Source organism: Coregonus clupeaformis, chromosome 15 (genome assembly GCF_020615455.1).
Source record: "Coregonus clupeaformis isolate EN_2021a chromosome 15, ASM2061545v1, whole genome shotgun sequence".
Classification (NCBI taxonomy): Eukaryota; Metazoa; Chordata; class Actinopteri; order Salmoniformes; family Salmonidae; genus Coregonus; species Coregonus clupeaformis.
Genome location: NC_059206.1, coordinates 57,995,900 through 58,015,360, shown reverse-complemented (window position 1 = coordinate 58,015,360; position 19,461 = coordinate 57,995,900). Strand labels below are relative to the sequence as shown.

Genomic DNA, 19,461 nt, shown 5'->3' with positions numbered 1-19,461 from the left:
ACACCTGGGGTCCAATCTGCAATTAAGACATATTATATCTCAAGTTCATCTTCCATGAAAACAATTAGAGCCTAAGTGCTCTTTTGGGCTGTTTCTTTTTTTGAACAAACACAGCTCTTTTTCTGAACATAACTAGAGGTGGGGGCTGATCAAGGGCCTAGCTCATCTTGGCCTATATCTCAATGTAATCATCCATTTCATTCTCCCTATCCTCCTCCATATCAATTGCTCCACTGCGGAGTCATTAGTTGTGATGCATGAAGACCAAGGCTCGTAGGTTGTTGTTAGAGGTTGATCGCCTACGGCTGGACAACACAAGCTTGTAGATACTGTTGCTTCGCTCAGCATCAGCTGAGTTTGTGAGTGCATCTTTGTAGCGTTTGGCCAGGGTGCTCAGCACAGGAAGTCTCTCTTGAAGGCCATCCCAGAAGATATTCAAATACACCACCCCACTCACTGTGGCTCTCAGTGCTGCTGGTCCTCCATTGGTCAAGTAGGCATCCAGTTAATCGCTCGGTACCTTACTGAAGCCTGGAATAGCCTTGTAGCTGGACACTCTGTCATCCATAAACGCAATGTGACGTGGATCAAACACCCTAACTTCTTGGAGGAACTCCATGGCAGGCTGTCCATCTGACATGTATTTTGTACGTTTTTCCTCTGTATTGCTGTATGCCTCTTCAACAGTGCTCAATATTTTTGTTTTCACAGCAAGGGGCAAGTCGTCAACTGCGTCAAAGTAGTGTGAACAAGACTCATACTGTAGTTCTTTGTTGGCTGCAATGTTAATCTGCAAGTCCTCTAAATAGTGAAAGATCTTTGTTGTCACGTCTGCTCTGGAAGATGTCGAGAAGCTGCAGGAAGACTTTGCACTTGTCTGCCATGATGTTCAGCTGAATCTGCAGCGACTGAACCAGCTCTTGGTCTTGTAGTATCTCATGGAGTTTCTCTACAGACTGTGATGCACTTCGGCCACACACCTGTGAATGACAAGGAATTAAAAAGAGGAACATTAGAAATATTACTTATACTCACTGTGAAATGCCATCACGGTTTACAACAAATGTAGTTACAATGATATAAAGCAATTGTAGAATGCATGTAGATTCAAATCATACCTGTATTTCCATCTCTATGAATCCCTTGTAGTGGTGCTCTGAGTGGTACTGCACTGCTGACAACCATGAGTTCCAGCATGTTGCAAATGGATTGGGAGCCATAGCTGCTCTCTTCCATCCTGCCAGTTCGGTGGTGAGGAAGGTAAGGTATCTTCTTTTGCGTGCCCCTGCCTGGTAAAACATCTGCAAAAAAACAGCATGAATGCATTCCGCTGGTCAAAAGGTTTGCGGAAAGCACTCCCTATCAGATTCATGATGTGAGCCATGCATGTTATGTGTGGAAGTTGGGGAACAATGAATGAAGTGCAGCTTTGTAGGCTTTCTTCAGGTACGCAGCATTGTCTGTGTCAAAGACAATGACGTCATCATTGGAGATATTGTAGTCTTGTAGACATTTCACCACCGCCATGGAAACTGTTGAATGGTTGCACTGCTCCAGAAATACTGTCTCTGCGAGGTAGGCAAGAATTCTCCCCGAAGTATCCTTTTCAAGTGGTGCGATGAGGATGTTTAGTACACATCTTCCTTCAACATCTGGAGTTTCATCAAAGATGACTGCCACTGGCTTCCCTGCAAGATGTTGCTTGAGTTCTTCCTTCACCTTCAGGTATAAATCTCCCAAGTACTTTTCCTGTAGCTGGTGGTATCCAGGGATGGCACCTCCATTGATTACTTTCTCTTTCAGAAACTGCCTCATTGAGGGGTGATCACTTTTTGGAAAGTGGCATGTTGACTGCTGTGCAAGTCAGGACCCAATCTTCACAAATCTGAAAAATAACAATTGTACCAATTAATTAGATAAAATATACACTACTGTTCAAAAGTTTGGGGTCACTTAGAAAGGTCCTTGTTTTCGAAAGAAAAGCAAATTTTTTGTCCATTAAAATAACATCCAATTGATGAGAAATACAGTGTAGTCATTGTTAATGTTGTAAATGGCTATTGTACCTGGAAACGGCTGATTTTTTATGGAATATCTACATAGGCGTACAGAGGCCCATTATCAGCAACCATCAGTCCTGTGTTCCAATGGCACGTTGTGTTTGCTAAGTTTATCATTTTAAAAAGGCTAATTGATCATTAGAAAACCCTTTTGCAATTATGTTAGCACAGCTAGTTTGAGAAACAGACGCCTCACAGGTCCTTAACTGTCTCAACGTCAACAGTGAAGAGGCGATTCCGGGATGCTGACCTTCTATGCAGAGTTGCAAAGAAAAAGCCATATCTCTTACAAACGTTTATTTTTATTGGCCAGTCTGAGATACGGCTTTTTCTTTGCAACTATGCCTAGAAGGTCAGCATCCCGGAGTCGCCTCTTCACTTTTGACGTTGAGACTGGTGTTTTGCGGGTACTATTTAATGAAGCTGCCAGTTGAGGACCTGTGAGGTGTTGGTTTCTCAAACTAGACACTAATGCAGGGGTGTCAAACTCATTTTAGCTCAGGGGCCACATGGAGGAAAATCTATTCCCAAGTGGGCCGGACCGGAAAAATCATGGTATATATATATATAACTTAAAAACAACAACTTCAGATTGTTTTCTTTGTTTTAATACGATCAACATACAACATAAAGCTGGAGCCTGAGGACAGTGTGTCCAAAATAGTACAAGCACAACATCACTATTAATCATAAAACACGTCAAGTTTATTTGAAAATTCTAAAGAAAAAGAACACAAACACACAATGCCTCAGTGATTAACAGAACTGTTTCACAGATCACAGAACTATATCAGGGTGTCATTTCTCAGGCAGAAATGTAGATAAAAATAATGAAATCCTGTTCCCCAAACAAGTGCAAGAACCACAGAGTCAAGAATAGGTTAAATATACAAATAAAATAAAATCAATTAAAAACAATAGCACATCAACATAAAAACATATAAACATAAAGCTGGAGCCTGAGGACAGTCTCCAAAAGCACAACATCACTATTAATCATAAAACACCTCAAGTTATTTGAAAGTTCTGAGGACAAAGAACACACAAACACACAATGCCTCAGTGATTCACAGAAGTATATCACAGATAACAGAACTATATCAGGGTGTCATTTCTCAGGCAGAAATGTAGATAAAAATAATGAAATCCTGTTCCCCAAACAAGTGCAAGAACCACAGAGTCAAGAATAGGTTAAATATACAAATAAAATAAAAACAATTAAAACAATAGCACATCAACATAAAAACATATAAACATAAATCTGAAAGCGTTGCTCAAACTCCCGTAACAGTCCCGTTATTTTATCTTTGAACCGCTTCATGTCTGCCACATGTTGGGTCGCGCACACATTTTTCAGACAGGGGAAGTGAGCTGCATTACCACCGGCAAGTTGCGTCTCCCACAATGACAGCTTCAACTTGAAAGAACGTATGCTGTCATAATACTGCGTGACAACTTTGTTGCGCCCTTGCAGCTGTTTGTTCAAGTTATTCAGGTGCTCTGTAACATCCACCATAAATGCAAGGTCCTGCATCCATTCTGCGCAATGAAATTCTAACACTGGTTTGCCCTTTTCTTCCATGAACTGTTCAATTTCTTCTCGGAAATCAAAGAAACGCCTCAGCACAGCACCTCGGCTTAACCATCTTACCTCAGTGTGGTATGGCAGGCCATAGATGTGGTCTTTCTCTCTGAGAAGGCTGTCAAACTGACGGTGATTCAGGCTTCTGGATCGGATGAAATTAACAGTTTGGATGACCACCTTCATGACGTTATCCATCTTTAATGACTTGCAACACAAAGCCTCCTGGTGCAAAATACAGTGAAAAGTCAAAAAATCACGTCCTCCATTTGCAGATTGCACTTTCTCTCTGAACTTTGTCACAACGCCTGCTTTTTTCCCGATCATTGAGGGCGCACCATCTGTAGCCAGGCTGACAGCGCGGGACCAGTCCACTCCGACCCTGTCCAGCGCGCCCGACGAAGTGCGGTAAAAATATCAGATGCTGTCGTTGTATCTGTCATCGGCACCAACTCCACGAACTCCTCGGTGACGGTCAATGTGTCATCAACTCCGCGGATGAAAATGGCCAGTTGTGCAACATCTGTAATGTCCGTGCTTTCATCAATTGCAACCGAAAACGCAATAAATGACTTTACTTTTTGCTTCAACTGGCTGTCCAAATCCACTGAAAGATCGGAAATCCTGTCTGCAACTGTGTTTCTTGTCAGGCTGATATTTGCAAAAGCCTGCCGCTTTTCAGGGCACACAATCTCCGCTGCCTTCATCATGCATGTTTTTACAAATTCACCCTCACTAAATGGTTTTGAAGCCACTGCGATTTCATTAGCAATGAGGTAGCTAGCTTTCACTGCAGCGTCACTGATGTCTCGGCTGTGAGTAAACACAGACTGCTGTTTATTCAGACCCGCCAACAGTTCATTCACCTTCTCTCATCTCCGCTGTCCTTGAAAGTTGTCATATTTGTCGGCATGAAGACTCACATAGTGGCGACGAAGGTTATATTCTTTCAGCACTGCAACATGCTCTGAACTCACCAAACATACAGCTTTCCCATTCAATTCCGTGATTAAATAGGATGACCATTTTTCTTGGAACACTCTGCGTCCACTTTTCTCTTTTTTGACAGAGACATATTGGGGCAATGAGGGTGCCAAAGCACATAATGTTAAAAGTAGAAGCCGTAATAAATATCGCGGGCAAAACAAAGTAGCTCATTGGCTGCACGTGCTTGACCTACTTGCTCTGCCCCGGTATAAACAGTTTGCTTGCTTAACACAATTGCTATTGCGCCATCCAGTGGACGCAATTGGAACAGCAGTTTATTTTATTGAAAAATTGCAGCGCATTTTTATAATAAAAAATAAATAATAATAATTCTTTTCTTCTTTTTCTTCTTTTTTTTTTATCATCTCGCGGGCCGGATTAAACCCGTTTGCGGGCCTGATCCGGCCCGCGGGCCGTATGTTTGACACCCCTGCTCTAATGTATTTGTCCTCTTGCTCAGTTGTGCAACGGGGCCTCCCACTCCTCTTTCTATTCTGGTTAGAGACAGTTTGCGCTGTTCTGTGAAGGGAGTAGTACACAGCATTGTACGAGATCTTCAGTTTCTTGGCAATTTCTCACATGGAATGGCCTTCATTTCTCAGAACAAGAATAGACTTGACGAGTTGTTCTCAATCCCAATATGCAGGTTAATTTTGCTATTACGCACATAGTAACATAGGGAAAGGCGCCAATTCTACAGCACACTGAAGATTGTTTCAGAACCGCGGACAGCAACCATATCCAACGAAGGGAAAAAGCGCATTTGTTATAAAATAATATTTGATTTATTAGTGATGCACCATTATTTTTACATAATATAACCATATACAATTTCAGTATCACATGTCTTAGAGTGATCGACTGTGCCATCCCTGTGGCCTCCGCAATGGATTAGTCCACTGAGACAGGCGCAAAACAGACAGGTGTCTTGTGCACCATCAAAAATGTTATAAATTGTGACTGCTCAACTAAAGAAATCTCGGTCGACTAACAGCCTATCGACCAAACAATCGACCAGTCGACTAAATGGGGTCAGCCCTAGTTGACACCATTCTCTTTTACGTTTTACTTTGTAAAAAGAGGCTGTTATGGGACTGTTGTATTTACCATAACTATTACTAATCATATTGATTGTAAGGAAAACATGCTACGTGTTGCAGTAGGCCTTTAGAATAATACAAAACATATCCTTGACTCTTTCAAAGTTGATGAGCAGAAAACAAATGATGAGTCAGCCTGCACAGCTGGCCCATCGAAACTACACATAAACCATGACACTTACCTTTGTCAAAACTCAAAAGATGCAGCTCTATTTCCAAATTTCACTTTTCCCAAGAATATCAGTGCTGTCCATGCATTCAGCACATGACAACATCGCTCTGGCTACTAAACCAAAACTAGTAACATATTAAAATATGCTATTCTGTCATCAATGGATGAATGGGCGATAGAAACTGATAATAGTGCATATGACGTGTTGCATGAAATGAATGATGAGGGTGAAGAGGATGATTGAATTTAGAACAATAGTGTAATGATAAGGAATTGTGGGCAGTCTAATTATTTTATTATGAAAGGCAGGAAATTGTATATAATTTCCCCTCAGAGTCAAATCAGACATTGAGTACAACATACAATGTGTGTTGTTCACGATGGCAAGCCGAACCAAACGAATGGACGCACTGACAGCATTGCAAATGCTGCAGAGTTGAAGTCGGATGGAGGATCGGATATTGAGCTTGAAATCGACATTGCTGAGGAAGAGTCTTCATCTGATGTTGTCTTCGAGCCTCCGCCTCTGATGCCTGAGCCTCTCCGCAGAAAAACCAGAACAGAGCCAACTGAGAAGGTGATCCCAACTGCAACGGTGAGACAGGAGTCTGGGAGGGATGGCAGGGTTTGGGTAGAAAAGAGTGACAAGTTTGTGACATGCAGATGTTGCAGCACATCAGAGATTGCACTGTCGCTCAAGCGCATAGGCCCTGTGTAGCTCAGTTGGTAGAGCATGGCGCTTGCAATGCCAGGATTGTGGGTTCAATTCCCACGGGGGGCCAGTATGAAAAAAAAAAATGTATGCACTCACTAACTGTAAGTCGCTCTGGATAAGAGCGTCTGCTAAATGACTAAAATGTACAAATGTAAAAGGAAACAGTAATATATAATATAATGGCGCCACAGGGGATGGCTGCCGTTTTACGGGCTTCTAACCAACTGTGCTATTTTGTTTTTTCACATTGTTTGTAACTTATTTTGTACATAATGTTGCTGCTCCAGTCTCTTACGGCCAAAAAGAGCTTCTGGATATCAGAACAGCGATTTCTCACCTCGAACTGGACGAAGATTTTTCTTTAAATGAGTCCGACGCGAAGGATATACTGACGGGTTTCAGAAGAAAGGTATTTGTTTCTGGCCATTTTGATTCTGTAATCGAACCCACAATTGCTGATGCTCCAGATACTCAACTAGTGTCAAGAAGGCCAGTTGTATTGCTTCTTTAAATCAGCACAACAGTTTTCAGCTGTGCTAACATAACTGCAAAATGGTTTTCTAATGATCAATTAGCCTTATAAAATGATAAACTTGGATTAGCAAACACAACGTGCCATTGGAACACAGGACTGATGGTTGCTGATAATGGGCCTCTGTACGCCTGTTTAGATATTCCATTAAAAAAAAATCAGCCGCTTCCAGCTACAATAGCCATTTACAACATTAACAATGTCTACACTGTATTTCTGATCAATTTGATGTTATTTTAAATGGACAACATTTTTTGCTTTTCTTTCTAAAACAAGGACATTTCTACGTGACCCCAAACTTTTGAACGGTAGTGAATATCCGTGTGTCATAATCCACTCACACATTCACTAACACACACCTCTCCTCTCCATCAGGCTTGCACCTTGCTATCAACACGAGATGCACCTCCCACTCACTCTCTCTCTCAAAAAAACAAATATATTCAAAGCTGATCAATCGCTTTCAATTTGAGGATCAATATTTATTTTGCATGCATCGTCTTCAAAATACTTGAGATTATGATTTTTTCTGAAAGGGTCGTAAGGGAGATAAAGAACAGAAAACATAAAAATAGAGTATTGTGGTTGATATGTACATTTAAAACAGTATTACCATTTCAAAAAAATCCAGAAAGATTGTGCTTTCGTGATCCATATTAAGTTTTACAGAGAGTTTAAAACAGTAAAGCTGACAAATTGCACTCAGTGCTTTGAGCAGCGCTCTCCATAGACAGACTGGGAGAGCAGAGTGCCAACCACCCTACTAAAGCCAAGGTTAGCGGAGTAAAAGTTTGAGTAAAACACCACTCACCTTGATTCTTCCAGCGCTTGCCACAGTCTTCCCTGCTACCACTTCAGTCATGTTGAACTGCCGCTGCTGTGGGAAATGTTCTGACATTCTCATATGCTTTGCTGATTCGAAGGGTCTGTTGATTGTCGACTTTCTCTTGTGTTCCAGCACAACGTTGCACGTAGTGCAAAACAATTTCCCACCACTTTCATGTAAAACATTTGGAAATGGTTTTGCACGGTCTTTAGCTGTTATTTTTGTTGGCAAATTAGATTGATTTCTGTTCATTGTACTGCCCGTCAGCCATCAACAATCAGCCATCATCTTCGCACGTGAATACGCTGACAGGCCAGGGGGGAAAAACTTTGTTGACGTATGGTTGGATTGGGCCATTTTCCACGGTAACAGTGCAGTAATTGGTCAAAATTACAAACCCACTTTTGATTGGACCCTTTTATGGACTAAATGTGCGGGGATTGGTAAAAACTGCGAGCTCTTGCATAATATAAGCTGATTGGTTGATTTTGCATTGAATTATGCAGTCGCAGAATCGCGGAATCCTGGAGGGACTGATTAGGCAAGACTGCCTTCTCTTCTTGTGCACGAGAGGCATGGAATAGTCTACAATCCATGCTTCATCGAGATATGTTAGTGCCACTGAATTAATTTAATGGGAGACTGTTACAGAGGAGTGTAAATGCTTTTTTTAGGCTGGATCATGTTGTTGAATTGTATTGTGTTGTTGTATGTTTTAATTCTGTAATGTATTGATTGTTGCTGCCTTCTTGGCCAGGTCTCCCTTGAAAAAGAGACTCTGGGTCTCAATATGCTTTTCCTGGTTAAATAAAGGTTAAAAACTGAAATAATAATAAATAAACCCAGAAAAACAAATCCCTTCCAAATAGGGCTTAATGCAAGGGCTGTTTCCTCGTCTCTGCTGCTGCTGCCTCCACCGTATTGTTCTTAATCCCAATATGCTGGTTAACTTTGCTATTACGTACATAGTAAGGGAACGGCGCCAATTCTATGGCACACTGAAGATTGTTTCAGAACCGCGGACAGCAACCATATCCAACGCGGGGAAAAAGCGCATTTGTTATGAAATAATATTTGATTTATTAGTGTTGCACCATTATTTTTTACATTATATAACCATATACAATTTCAGTATCACATGTCTTAGAGTGATCGACTGTGCCATCCCTGTGGCCTCCGCAATGGATTAGTCCACTGAGACAGGCGCAAAACAGACAGGTGTCTTGTGCACCATCAAAAATGTTATAAATTGTGACTGCTCAACTACAGAAATCTTGGTCGACTAACAGCCTATCGACCAAACAATCGACCAATCGACTAAATGGGGTCAGCCCTAGTTGACACCATTCTCTTTTACGTTTTACTTTGTAAAAAGAGGCTGTTATGGGACTGTTGTATTTACCATAACTATTACTAATCATATTGATTGTAAGGAAAACATGTTGCAGTAGGCCTTTAGAATAATGCAAAACATATCCTTGACTCTTTCAAAGTTGATGAGCAGGAAACAAATGATGAGTCAGCCTGCACAGCCGGCCCATCGAAACTACACCTAAACCATGACACTTACCTTTGTCAAATAACTCAAAATTCTAAAGATGCAGCTCTATTTCCAAATTTCACTTTTCCCAAGAATATCCGTGCTGTCCATGCATTCAGCACATGACCACTCGCGTGACAACATTGCTCTGGCTATTAAGCAAAAACTAGTAACATTAAAATATGCTATTCTGTCATCAATGGATGAATGGGCGATAGAAACCAGATAGAAACTGATAATGGTGGGGTTCCAGATGTGTCGTCTGTGCACAGAATAATCACCAAGATAGACAGAGAGCACCCCAGGGGGAATATCCCCCTGGCAAAATATCCAGTCCAGCAATTGGAAATGGATTTTATAGAGTTATCACGGAGTGAAAGGAAGAAATTGGGTACAATGTCTACCGATAGTATTAATGACGACCAGATAAATTGGGTTGTCCCCCTTTGAGAAAGTGTGTGGAAGACCTTACAGAATGCCACAGTTGGCAGGACCAGAACAGGCAGACATAGAACTAGAGAATACACTAGCAGAACACATGAGAAAATTGTTCGTTAACCATACCCGTATGTCTAAGAATTTGTGTCCTACAGGAGAATTAAAGGAGAAGGTGACTCATAGTATACAACCTGGAGACTGGGTGTGGATCCAATCGTTGAGGAAAAAGGATTGAAAGCAGCCACGCTGGGAGGGACCATACCAAGTCCTATTGGTAACTGCCTTCGCTATAAGAATAGCTGAGAGAGCCACTTGGGTCCACGTTACCCACTGCAAAAAGGTAGGCCCACATGCCAACACCGTTGAAAACACAGAGTTAAAGAGAAGAACTAAACCACTAGGGTTCGGGGGTAAACTCTGTTAACGAAGAAACCCTACCCCAACCTTTCATCACTGTGAGGTGTTCCTAGAGGTGTGGGTATAGGGAAGTACCAGGCAGGTGGGTCAGGGACAGGATTGGGATGGCGGTTTTGGGGATTTTGGGGGACTCTGAGCTGCATCATCATGTTAACCATATTATGGATTAATCCAGGTCAACCTAAACAGAGAAATTATGCACTGATTCGATCTCGTAGAAATACTGAAACCAAGAAAGACTATTGGTGGAATGATTATTTTAATAGTTAAAGTCAGTTTAGGACAAGATGGGGGATTCAAGATACCATTCGACTTCTCCCATGAAGAGTTAGGAGGTTTTGGGTGCGTGTACAAGAAAGTTAGGTCCTAGAAGGTATGGTAAATACATTTGCACTGGGGAACGCTTATGTCCTTGAGCAAGGGTGTTTAAACATACCTGGGGAACATACTATGAGAATGGGATGGACACAGTACACCGATGGGGAATTAAACAAACCCATGATAAATGTAAAACGGAACTGGTGATAACGGTAAAGTCAATTATGCAAGATGACATAGCAAGGAACTATTGGGCCTGTGTTGATGAGCACGGGGCAGATATATGTTTGAGGTTCATTTTTCAGGAGAGAAATTAATCTTCCACCTCCGAGACAGAACAGCAGGTAGATCCAATGTTATCACCAGAGGTATCAAAAACTAGTCTAACACCCCTTGGAAGGCCCTCAGAAGGAATCCTAAATAGCACTAAACCACCAAGGGTAGAAGATTTCCTCATGCAGGAAATGAACCAAGGAGAAGTAGAAGGAATTTCAAATGAGAACTTCTGGGTAAGGTGGATGAACTACAGAGCTAGGGCGTTGGGTAAAACTAATTGTTATGCCTGTTCAACAGGTAGGCCAACCCTTTTAACTGCACCTATGCCTCAGACCATGTTCTCTTGTGTGATAGATTTGGGATTAAATCAAACCTCACCTAATTGTTCTGATATTAAAATAACCACTCTTAAAAAGGATAATACTAAGGCACCCCAATTCACCATGACCCCCGGAGATTATCAATGTTATAGACACCAAAGTAATGTGAATCGCAGATCAAATTGGAGAAGGGTTTACAACAACGTTTTTCTGGTGGGTTACAATTAATAAAAATGTTGACTGGATTAATTAATCTACAAAGGTTTGTTAATTAGACAAGGGATGCAGTGAAGGGAATCTCAGACCAACTATCCGCCACCTTACTCATGACCTGGCAGAATAGGTTGGCTCTCGATATGCTTTAAGCAGAGAAGGGCAGGTAGGGTGCCTTGTGAGAATTTGTTGGCGAGTGGGTAACCTGCCTCTACCATCCGGAAATAAACTGGATGATCGCCGTTCGAGATTATCCTACCAACGGGATATTAAAAACTGTAATATCCTATGTTTCACCAAGTCGTGGCTGAACGACGACAAGGATCATATAGAGCTGGCTGGGTTTTCCGTGCATAGGCAGGACAGAACAGCTACATCTGGTAAGACGAGGGGTGGGGGTGTGTGTCTATTTGTCAATAACAGCTGATGCGTGATGTCTTGTGGTATTGCTCCGCTGAGGTAGAGTATCTCATGATAAGCTGTACACCACACTATCTACCAACAACGTTCTCATCTATATTATTAGTAGCTGTCTATTTACCACCACAAACCGATGCTGGCACTAAGACCGCACTCAACGAGCTGTATAAGGCCATAAGCAAACAAGAAAATGCTCATCCAGAGGCGGCGCTCCTAGTGGCCGGGGACTTTAATGCAGGCAAACTTAAATCCGTTTTACCTCATTTCTACCAGCATGTCACATTTGCAACCAGAGGGAGAAAAAAAAAAAACTCTAGACCACCTTTACTCCACACACAGAGACACGTACAAAGCTCTACCTCGCCCTCCTTTTGGTAAATCTGACCATAATTCTATCCTCCTGCTTCCTGCTTACAAGCAAAAACTAAAGCAGGAAGTACCAGTGACTCGCTTAATACGGAAGTGGTCAGATGACGCGGATGTTACGCTACAGGACTGTTTTGTTAGCAAAAGACTCGAAAATGTTCCGGGATTCATCCAATGGCATTGAGGAGTATACAACCTCAGTCACAGGCTTCATCAATAAGTGCATCGACAACGTCGTCCCCACAGTGACCGTGGGTACATATCCCAACCAGAAGCCATGGATTACAGGCAACATCTGCACCGAGCTAAAGGCTAGAGCTGCCGCTTTCAAGGTGCGGGACACTATTCCGGACGCTTATAAGAAATCCTGTTATGCCCTCAGATGAACCATCAAACTGGCAAAGCGTCACTGCCCAGTGACGAGAGCCTACCAGACGAGCTAAATGCCTTTTATGCTCGCTTCGAGGCAAGCGCCAGACGGATTACCAGGATGTGTACTCAAGAGCATGAGCTGACCAACTAGCAAGTGCCTTCACTGACATTTTCAACCTCTTCCTGACCGAGTCTGTAATACCTACATGTTTCAAGCAGACCACCATAGTCCCTGTGCACAAGAAAGCGAAGGTAACCTGCCTAAATGCCTACCTCCCCGTAGCACTCACATCGGTAGCCATGAAGTGCTTTGAAAGGCTGGTCATGACTCACAACACCATCATCCCGGAAACCCTAGACCCACTCCAATTTGCATACCACCCCAACAGATCCACAGATGACGCAATCTCAATCGCACTCCACACTGCCCTTTCCCACCTGGACAAAAGGAACACCTATGTGAGAATGCTGTTCATTGACTACAGCTCAGCGTTCAACACCATACTGTCCACAAAGCTCATCACTAAGCTAAGGACCCTGGGACTAAACACCTCACTCTGCAACTGGATTCTGGACATCCTGACGGGCCGCCCCCAGGTGGTAAGGGTAAGCAACAAAACATCTGCCACGCTGATCCTCAACACGGGGGCCCCTCAGGGGTGTGTGATTAGTCCCCTCCTGTACTCCCTGTTCACCCACGACTGCGTGGCCAAGCACGACTCCAACACCATCATTAAGTTTGCTGACGACACAACAGTAGGCCTGATCACCGACAACGATGAGACAGCCTATAGGGATGAGGTCAGAGACCTGGCAGTGTGGTGCCAGGGCAACAACCTCCCCCTCAATGTGTGGAAGACAAAGGAGCTGATCGTGGACTACAGGAAAAGGAGGGCCAAACAGGCCCTAATTAACATTGACGGTGCTGTAGTGGAGTGGGTCAAGAGTTTCAAGTTCCACATCACCAACAAACTATCATGGTCCAAACACACCAAGACAGTCGTGAAGAGGGCACGACAACACCTTTTCCCGCTCAGGAGACTGAAAAGATTTGGTCCCCAGATCCTCAAAAAGTTCTACAGCTGCACCATCGAGAGCATCCTGACCGGTTGTATCGCCGCCTGGTATGGCAAGTACGGCATCCGACCGTAAGGAGCTCGCTGGGGCTAAGCTTCCTGCCATCCAGGACCTACAGAATAATAGTGAAGACATCAAAACTATGAAATAACACATATGGAATCATGTAGTAACCAAAAAAAGTGTTAAACAAATCAAAATATATTTTAGATTCTTCAAAGTAGCCACCCTTTGCCTTGATGACAGCTTTGCACATTATTGGCGTACTCTCAACCAGCTTCATGAGGTAGTCACCTGGAATGCATTTCAATTAACAGGTGTGCCTTGTTAAAAGTTAATTTGTGGAATTTTCTTCCTCCTTAATGCATTTGAGCCAATCAGTTGTGTTGTGACTAGGTAGGGGTGGTATACAGAAGATAGCCCTATTTGGTAAAAGACCAAGTCCATGTTGTGGCAAAAACAGCTCAAATAAGCAAAGAGAAATGACAGTACATCATTACTTTAAGACATGAAGGTCAGTCAATACGGAAAATGTCAAAAAAAATTGAAAGTTTCTTCAAGTGCAGTCGCAAAAACCATCAAGCGCTATGATTAAACTGGCTCTCTGCTGCAGAGGATAAGTTCATTAGAGTTACAAGCCTCAGAAGTTGCAGGCCAAATAACTGCTTCACAGAGTTCAAGTAACAGACACATCTCATCATCAACTGTTCAGAGGGGACTGTGTGAATCAGGCCTTCATGGTCAAATTGCTGCAAAGAAACCACTCCTACAGGACACCAATAATAAGAAGAGACTTGCTTGGGCCAAGAAACACGAGCAATGGACATTAGACCGGTGGAAATCTGTCCTTTGGTCTGAGTCCATATGTGGGAACTCCTTCAAGACTGTTGGAAAAGCATTCCAGGTGAAGCTGGTTGAGAATGCCAAGAGTGTGCAAAGCTGTCATCAAGGCAAAGGGTGACTACTTTGAAGAATCTCAAATATATTTTGATTTGTTTAACACTTTTTTGTGTACTACATGATTCCATAGGTATTATTTCATAGTTTTGATGTCTTCACTATTATTCTACAATGTAGAAAACAGTAAAAATAAAGAATAACCCTTGAATGAGTAGGGGTGTCAAAACTTTTGACTGGTACTGTATATACTAGGCGGTGTCAGAGGAAGGCCACCCGGACTATTTACATTGACCAACCCCCCCTTTGTTTTTACACTGCTGCTACTCGATGTTTATTATCTATGCAGTCACTTTACCCCTACCAACATGGACAAATTACCTTGACTAACCTGTACCCCCGCACATTGACTCGGTACCGGTACCCCCTGTATATAGCCTCGTTATTGTTATGTTTTATTTTTTACTTTAGTTTATTTAGTAAATATTTTCTTAACTCTATTTGTAATACATTAGTAAAAATTTCTACAAACCTGTTTTTGCTTTGTCATTATGGGGTATTGATGAGGGGAAAAAACAATTTAATCAATTTTAGAATAAGGCTGTAACGTAACAAAATGTGGAAAAAGTCAAGGGGTCTGAATACTTTCCGAAGGCACTGTAAATAGTACGCACAGAACAGGTCTACCGCTTCTTAGACTTGCTTTCAATGAGAATGACATCTATAACACACATTTCTATGTGAATTTGGTCAGGTCACGCAAAAAGTTATATATTGCAGCTTTAAATGGTCTTTCTGCAGGACACACACACAAGAAGCGCATAGTGATGAGCGATGCCGTGTGTAATGAGATGACCATTGTGAATAAAATTGCTTGAGGTGGGTTTAGCCAGGGAATGTCCCTTGACTCAAGAGGACAACAATCATCCTCAAACACATCCAATCCCTCCCCCACCACAGACACACACTTTCAGCAGGCAGTAAGCTGATCAAAGAAGGGGAAAGAAAGATACGCGCACACTTCAACCTAGACTACCCCCACCCACGCACACACCTGTCTAAATCCTGATCCGTCAGTAGATCCGTGAGTGGCATACGCAGCCTAACCTTACTGTTACTGAGCTATAAAGCCCAGACAAAAACAACTGGTGAATTAGCTAGCTCATGACATTCATGCAGGTCTGAGTTCTGGTTCCAAATCTGTGGCACCACAGTGGGACAAAACAACTAGATCTAGAGACAGACAGTTGTTTTTGTTGTTTTAACAGAATGCTTCCCATTAACAGACTTCAACAGTAGGCGTTTCAATAGCTTTGGGACACAACATCAGGAGTCTGTGTATTGGTTGGACTCCCTGAGTTGTGCGTCATTCTGGTGGTTGGCGACGGAAAATAACCATACCACAAAAACATTTCCTATAAACAAAAGCGTTTGTATAATCTCTAGAAACTCTACTTATCAGACAAAGTGAAATGTGTCCCTCGCTATCAAATAAACATCTGAATCCAACTTTTGTCCAAACCGCATCATATTTCTGCCATGTTAGACAGCAGGCTGCTATTAGACCACTCACTTCACGTGAGACTTCCTACCACGAAATCTACACTGAACAAAAATAAACGCAACAGGCAACAATTTCAAAGATTTTACTGAGTTACAGTACGGAAATCAGTCAATTGAAATAAATTCATTAGGCCATAATCTATGGATTTCACCTGAATGGGAATAAAGATATGCATCAGTTGGTCACAGATACATTTATTAAAAAAAGTAGGGGCGTGGATCAGAAAACCAGTCAGTATCTGATGAGACCACCATTTGCCTCATGCAGCGCGACATCTCCTTCGCATAGAGTTGATCAGGCTGTTGATTGTGGCCTGTGGAATGTTGTCCCACTTCTCTTCGATGGCTGTTTCAAAGTTGCTGGATATTGGCAAGAACTGGAACACGCCGTGGTACACGTCAATCCTGAGCATCCAAAACATGCTTAATGGGTGAGTATGCAGGCCATGGAAGAACTGGGACATTTTCAGCATCCAGGAATTATGTACAGATCCTTACGACATGGGGCCGTGCATTGTCATGCTGAAACATGAGGTGATGCGTGCCAGTGGCCATCAAAGGTGAGCACTTGCCCACTGAAGTCGGTTACGACGCCAAACTGCAGTCAGGTCAAGACGACGAGCACGCAGATGAGCTTCCCTGAGATGGTTTCTGACAGTTTGTGCATAAATGTTTTGGTTGTGCAAACCCACAGTTTCATTAGCTGTCCGGGTGGCTGGTCTCAGATGATCCCACAGGTGAAGAAGCCAGATGTGGAGGGCTGGCGTGGTTACACGTGGTCTGCGGTTGTGAGGCCGGTTAGACGTACTGCCAAATTCTCTAAAACGACATTGGAGGCGGCTTATGGTACAGAAATTAACATTAAATTATCTGGCAACAGTTCTGGTGGACATTCCTGCAGTCAGCCTGCCAATTGCACTCTCCCTCAAAACTTGAGACATCTGTGGCATTGTGTTGTGTGACAAAACTGCACATTTTAGAGTGGCCTTTTTTTTTCCGAAGCACAAGGTGCACCTGTGTAATGATCATGCTGTTTAACCAGCTTCTTTATATGCCACGCCTGTCAGGTGGTTGGATTATTTTGGCAAAGGAGAAACGCTCACTAACAGGGATGTCAACAGATTTCTGCACAAAATTTGAGTGAAATAAGCTTTTTGTGCGTATGGAACATTTCTGGGATCTTTTATTTCAGCTCATGAAACATGGGACCAACACTTTACATGTTGCGTTTATATTTTTGTTCAGTGTACAAATCTACCACTGTTTACACAGCAGGAATACAAAGTAGGGAGTCCAAGCAATAGACAGACTCCCGATGTGTCCCAAAGCTAAAACTAGCGTTTCAATATTCAAAACACAAAAGATTGCGAGCACCTGCGCAAGAGAAACACTTACCTATACCGTAAGCTTTGGCAAAGAGCCAGCGGAGATTTGCATCTATTTTCGCTCTAGCGGAGTCATAGAGCTCCATAGGCACGATCTCCATAGCGCCTCCTTCACCTGCAAAAGCCGAATCAGCTTTCCCTCTGGTACTGTCCCCGCCAGCACACACGTCTAAATCCATCCTGCACCAGACAAACCACAGACTAGTTAGAAAAACAATGACATTTACCAATGTCGACTGTATGCACCCGCTACTTTGCTAGCAAACGAACTGCCTTCTATTGTACTGTATAAATAAAATCACACAGACAGTAACGTTAGCGAGCTAGATAACTCATGTGGTAGTATAACAAATTCAATGTATTGCGGCGCATGTTTGATGAAACGCCCAACTCTGCTCTGGAAAAACAAGATTATAACGGATGGTCAACCAGCAAACGTAACTAGTTATGGTCTCGATTAATAATTATCGTAAAATAAAATAACACGACACACAATAAATAGCACGTTAATTGATCAATTCGCTTGTCGGACTTAGGTGATTAGCTAGCTAGCTAGCTATAGCGACCAGCCAGGCTGTGTTGTAGTATGACTGAGCTTCGTTAGTTTAGCTAACGTACATTTGGTAGTCTAAAAGCAACCACACCAGTCACCAATCGCAGTAACGGCAAAGCCTATTTGAGAGGTGACACGGCTAACGTTAGCCAAATTAGTTAGCTATGCTAACTGGCTAGTTTATATCAAATACAGTCATTGTACAGTTCATTAATTGTAAAGCAATAAAACTTTACCTTTAAATGAGCACGAGATCCACAATCCAGCTTTGACGAATAGTGACGTACCCTTAAAATCGAAAATTAAATCGTTTTAACGACAGCTAAAGTTACGGTGTGGTCCTCCTCACCAACTGACCAACAAGACAATATGATGTGCAGTTCTTCTTCTTCGATGAGGTTTAACAGCGGTTGGCATCCAATAAATATTGCATTACCGCCACCTACTAGACTGGTGTATTACTCCTTTATACTTTGCTAAAAAAAAAAAAAAAAGGAAATAAATCAACTAATACCCTACCATCTAACCCTACACTCATTAAAAAATATACACCCTGCCACCACAACCTTTCTGCGACTTACGTTCCATCCCTGCAGTACAGTACTTCTTACAGAAGCATATATCACTTGTTGGCCTATCCCTCTGTGCTGGTATAGATACTGTACGCTACTCACACCACTCCTCTCAGGATCCCTCCACCTTGACCCATCTTCCGCCTCAGCATATGAAAACTTCTACACTACTCTAACCCTGGAAACCTCAACCTGCCTCTTTAGCACCAGACATTTCTGATCCCCAGCTCCATGGTCACCACTACAATTAACACATACCGCATCTTTCCCCAATGCTACACATTACTTTGTCTCATGCCCTTCTGCACACTTCTCACACCTCCCTCCTACACTGCTGCCACATACCCATACGCCTGACACCTGTAACAACGTAATGTATTCGGCACAAAAGCTGGTACGGGATAACTTATATATCTTAAAATCACTTTGTAGGGCAAAGACTCACGGCTAGTGTACATTAGTACGCTGTAAATTGCCGCGTGCTACTCCGGCTGCCCAGAGTAGCTCGCTTGTGGGTGTGCTGGCACCATATAGCAGGATATAGCAGCACGTTCAATTGTGCGTCAAGAATTCAGCATAGCAAGTTTGTATGAATGTCTGGTTATTAAACAGCAGCCTCTGGTAAGACAAGGGGTGGCGGTCTATGTATATTTTTAAACAACAGCTGGTGCACGATATTTAAGGAAGTCTCGAGGTTTTGCTCACCTGAGGTAGAGTATCTCATGATAAGCTGTAGAGCACACTATCTACCAAGAGAGTT

General features: G+C 42.6%; 1 protein-coding gene across 2 annotated transcripts in view; it reads right to left on the bottom strand.

The window, feature by feature from the left end:
- Positions 1–18,501, bottom strand: part of LOC121582747 (calmodulin-regulated spectrin-associated protein 1-B) — a 200,627-nt gene extending 182,126 nt beyond the window's left edge. For both annotated transcript variants that reach the window (XM_041898825.2, XM_041898826.2), the window contains exons 1-2: positions 18,366–18,501; positions 17,587–17,756 (exon numbers count right to left, since the gene is read on the bottom strand). In XM_041898825.2, coding sequence (XP_041754759.1) covers positions 17,587–17,755 — 169 coding nt within the window. In that variant the 5' untranslated portion in view covers position 17,756; positions 18,366–18,501. The remainder of the gene's footprint in view (positions 1–17,586; positions 17,757–18,365) is intronic.
- Positions 18,502–19,461: the final 960 nt, after the last annotated feature.